The sequence below is a fragment of the Manis javanica genome, chromosome 2 (genome assembly GCF_040802235.1).
Source record: "Manis javanica isolate MJ-LG chromosome 2, MJ_LKY, whole genome shotgun sequence".
Classification (NCBI taxonomy): Eukaryota; Metazoa; Chordata; class Mammalia; order Pholidota; family Manidae; genus Manis; species Manis javanica.
In genome coordinates, this window is record NC_133157.1 from 9,009,001 (window position 1) to 9,015,000 (window position 6,000).

The following is a 6,000-nucleotide window of genomic DNA, read 5'->3' on the forward strand; positions in this document are numbered from 1 at the left end:
AGTATAAGCACCTAATGTTGAGACCCCTCAAAAAGGATGAGGCCATGCTTTTACAGTGGTTTAGGTTCCACTCATTCTCCATTCTTCAGCATTCCCTGCAATCTCAGTTCTCTTCTAGTTGTTAAAAGGGACCTGATGAGTCTTGAGCACATTCAGTGGACATGCTTGGCTCCAATGCTTTACCTGATTTGAGGTGAAGTCAAAAGTCATCTGGGAACTCAGGAAGCAGGTTCCCAAATGGTTGGGGAAGGTTGGGACCCTTACAACACTTTTGCCTTCAGCAAAAATGTATTTCAATGTAATTATAGTAGATAGCTTTCAATATGTCATCTCTGTTATAGCAGCTATAAATTATGGAGTGAATTGCCTGTGTACAAGCATTTCTTCTGGTACAAGTGGGAGAGCTGCATAGGGCATGATACATCTTTTCCTTTTCAATTGAGAAAAAATAAATGTCGAAGACAAATTTCATTTGCAAAAACCTATGTGTCCATTTCCCTTTGGCAAATAGGTGGAAAAACCAAGAAGTCCTTCAATTCTTAAAAACAGGCTTCCCAGACCCTTGGCTCAAGTTTATTAAGAATTACATAGCCCTACAGTTGGCCTTTAATCATAAGAACATATTTGAAAGGCACAGTAAAAGCATTTTTCAAGACTTGTAGCTAATCAACTAGGAGACAAAGAAGCAACCAGATTTTTCTCCCAGCTAACGAGGGAGGCAATGCACCAAAGACAGAGTATTGTAAGACAGCTGCCTTAAGTTCGGGAAAACTATCATATTCTAATGGGTATCAGGATCAACAAGGGAGAAGTAAAATAGTTTTGCTTCCTTTTGGGGGGTAGTAATATTCAAGAACCTTACTCTAATATATATATATGTATCTATGCCTAATATTTCCAAAGTATTTATAAGTAAATTTAGATGGTTATTGTAAAACATCATTACTCGTGAGCCTGTGTAGTGGAGGCATGATCAAAGGATATTTTCTGGAGAGAAAAAAAGGACAAGATTTTAAAGACAGTACCATTCTTAAAACAGACACATAATACTGAGCCTTGCAGTTTGGATTTAATTTTGCTCAAACCGTAGCTCTAGTCTGCTTAGCTTTGTGAATGTGGCTGTGTTTATAAGGTACTTTAATTTACTGCAGTGGTGGTGTTTGTTAATTTTATGGCAATCTAAATCTAAACAGGCTTCAGATACATTTTCATTATAGCTCCATTGCAAAACACGGTAGAGTGAATATCTAAGATTCCAATGTAATTTATTTCTTTTAGTAAACGACTCAACACAATTTTCTGATGAAGCCTCTGCCTTAACATATATGTTCTTCCTACTTACTAATAAGTTTTCTGTCACTCAAGACTACCTATGTTCGCTTTTAAGAGAAAAAACATACTTTTTGGAAAGTGATTAAAATAGTTGTTTTTACAACTGTACTCTTATCTCATTTTAAATGCACGTAAATATTGGTAAATCAGAGAAAACCAAAATGTACCTGAATTATTTTCCAATTCTACATAAGTAGCAGCATAATTCAATGGAAAAGGAAGGCATGTTGTCAGAAACTGATTTCAATGCCTGATTCTGACACTCACTAGATGTGTGACATTGGACAAATCACTTAACCTGAGTCTCATTTTCTCATCTATAAAATGGAAATTATACTGCCATCTATTTTAGAAATGCCACCCCTTCACATCACCTAGTTCTGCTTAGTCCTTTCAGTAACTCCAAAACATATTCCTGGAAGGTATAGGCCAGATAAAGCCCTGTATCCCAAAGATTTGAAGAGAAAAATTGACTATCTTATGTCAAAACTCACTTATCTTAATAACTTAGGATCTAATAACAGACAGAAGACCTGTAGAGGCCAACACCAAAGACAGCTCAGAAGAATTAAATGCTGCTACATTATTTCTAAAACTACTCAGAACCTATAGAAGAAATCTGTAAACTAAAAGTCTGTTGAACCAGCCAGTATTATTTGTCCATAATACTGCATCGATATCATATTCATACATCTGTATTTTCCTTCTGCAAGTTAAAAATAAGGAAATATATATTTAAATTGTTTTTATTAGGCCACTGAATATAACTAGAATAAGATTCAAGATTACACTTTAAAACTCAGTATTTCCCAACTAATATTTAAAACATAAATACATGCTATAAACTCATGAAGAATTTGTGTGTATGTATGTATTCTTAAAGCAAAAACAAAAAACTTCTGGTGACATTAACTAACGCCAGCTTCACCCAACTTCCAACAGGGCCGTTAAGGGAGAAAATAAGGATACCAGTGCAGAGAAACATGGCAGGAGGCAGGAAGGAACCACCTTAATTCCTCAGCCAAAAAAGTTAGGCCCCTTGGCCCCTAATACTATAGACCTTTCCATGCAAGTTGACTGGTGGTATTTACTTAGTAAATATGTACAGATGTGCTTACCATAAAGTTATGCAATTAGAATTATACTACAAAGTAGGACCATTTTCTACTGTTTATGCTCAGGGCAACCTTTTCCAGCATGACTTACTTTGTTTACTCTCAATTATTCATATGTCAAATCAGAAAGCTCCATTTTTTTCATGTACATACACAGGATAATTTTTCCAAAATCCTCATTTGCACATCTTCCTACAAATGAGGCTATTAGAGATACAGTTTGAAACCCCAGAAAGTGCTATTCAGAAAAAAACATCATCTTGAAATATTAATTTATATTGTATTTTAACATAAAGCTACAAAAATCTTTTTACCCTCCCTCAAAAACACACACTCACCTCTGGGAGAGAATCCAGCATTTGCTTTATTACCACCATATCCAGATTATTAGAGAAGACAATGAAAAAAATAACATATACAACTGAAACTATACAGGGAACTTCGAAGAAAAATCAGTATTAAAAATAACCAGGGCTCCCACATCACACTAATGTGTTTGGACTGTAAGTACCTGGCTACATAGTAAAGTAATTATGGATGAAATGGTATGACACTCAAGACCTGCTTTAAAATACTCCATCAAAAAAAAGGAGTGGGAGGGGAAGATAAAGTTAAGATTGACAAAATGTTGATAATTATTTATGTGGATGATGGGTTCCTAAACAGTTCCTTCTTTTAGGTTGAACTCTATAAAACTGCCAATACACAACTTTTCTTTACCTAAAACCTGGCAATTTCCTAGATTTAAATTTCTCTTTGAGTACACCTGTATGTTTCCATAATAATGCTTTTTAAAAATTACTTTCCAGTCAGAATTCTGCAAACTAAGGTTTTTAAGCTTAAACCAAAAACTACAATATATTTGAAATGAACCACCAATATTTTACCTTATTTCATTGAATCAAAGACTTACTTTGTTCTTTCCCAAATTTTAATGTCTCTGAAGTTTGGAAGCATTTTACAATCAGTGGCATGTCACAGTTACATTGGGCAGTGTTAATTTTTTCTTGTATATATAAAATAATGATAGAACTTAAAATCAAAGATATCTTAGATTCAATGAAGTATGGCTACTATTAATTGCTGAAAGTAGTGTCTTTAATCCATATGCCCTTTCTCCTCATGAATTTAGCAACCAATGCCCAGCATTCCCTGCTTGAGAGTACCTTGTCCTGGGACGTCTCCTCTAAGAGGCAGACCTTGCTTACTTTGTGAAGTTAGCTCCTTCCTCTATAGTCTGACACAATCCATAAGAATTCATTCCTAGGAGGATTCTGGAGCTCACGAAGGACAAGCTCACTGTGCAATGCTTTCCTATAAAAGTTGTTAAAGCTTGTGAACAAGGTCAGTGCAATTATGTTAATTATACAGAGCTTTGAAGAGTACCAAGCAGTAAGGTCAGAGGGGAAAGATGGCTGCAGGTGTAGTACTAAGGGCACATGAATATGAGGAATGAATAAAACTACAACAAGTAGATGGGATAAAATAGGTTCAGCTTCATCTCCGAAATCTCAAAGGGACTTCATTTCATGATTCCAACAATTCACTTGGATTTTTGCATTGACCTTATTTATTTTGCTCTTTGTGTTAACACCTACCCCTCACAGCCCTCAGAATTGGTTAGCACGGTCTAATAGAAGAGCAATAGAGGGTTTGTGCAGGACTAGGAGAGTGGCGGCTGCTGACCTGTTCATATTTCTCCAGTTCTGTGTGATAGATTTGTCTGATCTGGGTCAATTTGGCTCTGTAATCTGAGTGTTCAATAGAGTTATCTGAAGAACCTCCAGAGGCTGCCGCGGCTGCAGCTGCTGCCGCCGATCCCCCACCTTTCTCAGGACCTGAAACCCCTTCTGCCAAAAGCATATTGTCCAGTCTCATGAGCTGGGGATCGGGAGGGTCCTCCTCCTGGGCTCCTCTGATGCTGAGACCTTCAAGGAAAGAGAAAGAGAGACAGAGAGAGAAGAAGCAAGAAACAGGACAAACAGTGTGAGTATTTTGTTTATTTGGGAAAATGATCAAACAACATCAATGTTACTAAAATTCATACTGAGAATTTCATTGTTCACATGTTATTAATAAATGTTAAGTTTATACCTAAGTTTATTCTTTTCAAGATAATATTTACATGTATCCTAGAATTTCTAGTATCACCCCCTCTTAATTTATCCCAGATTAGAACCTTGGGAAAAGGTAACCTTGGCTTCTCAGAATATTCTAAAACTCCACTCTTCCCAGAATTATATGATTTGAGCATAAAATGGGAAGAGGATAAAAATCTGAGATGAAAGGGAAAAAAAAATCCCAAAGATATAAAACAAACCCATCAAAAGGTGGTTATTCTTTTTCTCTACCCTGTTAGAAGAAGATAATTTAAAATCCCAACAAATAATTAATTCACAAGCTATATCCAAAAACTAGAAAATAAGCAGGATTAGATGGGCTTTTACATCATGTAATTTCAAGGGAGAAGGGAAATACATACATTATGAGGTAATTAGCTATACTTTAAAAATGTATATTATTGAATGAATTTGCTAAGCAGTTTTGCCAGCAAACTATAAAACCAGTACACTAAATACAGTATTAAAAATGTATCATCAAAATAGCAATATGGTGCTGGGCACAGTAGTCTCAACCTAATTTTGCTTTTAAATCAAGAACTTCCTAAGTGATGCCCAGTCAGCAACCTCATCTGAGTACTATAGATGACAGTTGACAATTCATAGGTTTAATCAGGTCACACAGGCTTTCTGCCAAGATGTTTTCAACAACACAGAAGACAAAGTTTAAAAATAATTATCATGGTATAAAATGCAGTGGAGTCATGACAGCTCAAAATCAGCATTTTCATTAATGTGTAACATACTCTAAAATATCCCAGCCCAATTAACCTCTTTGAGTCTGCTTAAAAGCAGGTTCCCCACACTAGTTATAAGGCATCTTGGGAAGGGGGGAAGTTGGCATCTTGAGTGTCTACATTTGGATTCTGCCTTTTGCCTGGGCCTGTTGTTGTTTATCCACAGTGGTGCACACTCTGCGTCTAGTGTAACTTACATGACAGTAACATCTATAAGCTGCCAATTTCTCAACTGAGCACCAGCTCTGCAGTTTTATATGCTAACCTAAAACACCATCAATTCTTTTAAGAACGGATTTCATTCCTAGATGTCCTGAATTACACCCACAGAATGACAGTCTTGGTCGTCTTTATGTACAACTTTAATTTCCTCCCGCAAAACTCTTTAAAGCTGTCGTTTTCATTTAAAAATGTGCTTCAGAATAATTTCAATTGGGTAATAAAACTAATTCATGATAATTTAAAATTTTATCTGTTGCCTGTTTAGAGGTAAATAAATAAGGTTTGAAAACTATAATATATTATGAAAATAAATTCATTTAGGGAACCAAAAAGTTAGGTAATTCTCTTAAATAGAAAAAAATGAGTATCGGCACACTTCTGATAATTAAAGATAGACAAACATTTGCTATTTCTTCTAGATCGACAAACTGCCTAGTATTTTTCTAGAACTAGCAAGTATGAATTACATTGGCA

General features: G+C 35.5%; 1 protein-coding gene across 4 annotated transcripts in view; it reads right to left on the reverse strand.

Moving 5' to 3' along the window:
* PBX3 (PBX homeobox 3) overlaps positions 1–6,000 on the reverse strand; it is a 242,277-nt gene that overhangs the window by 45,846 nt on the left and 190,431 nt on the right. For all 4 annotated transcript variants that reach the window (XM_037008156.2, XM_037008154.2, XM_073224473.1 and 1 more), the window contains exon 3: positions 4,134–4,375. In XM_037008156.2, the coding sequence (XP_036864051.1) occupies positions 4,134–4,375 (242 nt within the window). The remainder of the gene's footprint in view (positions 1–4,133; positions 4,376–6,000) is intronic.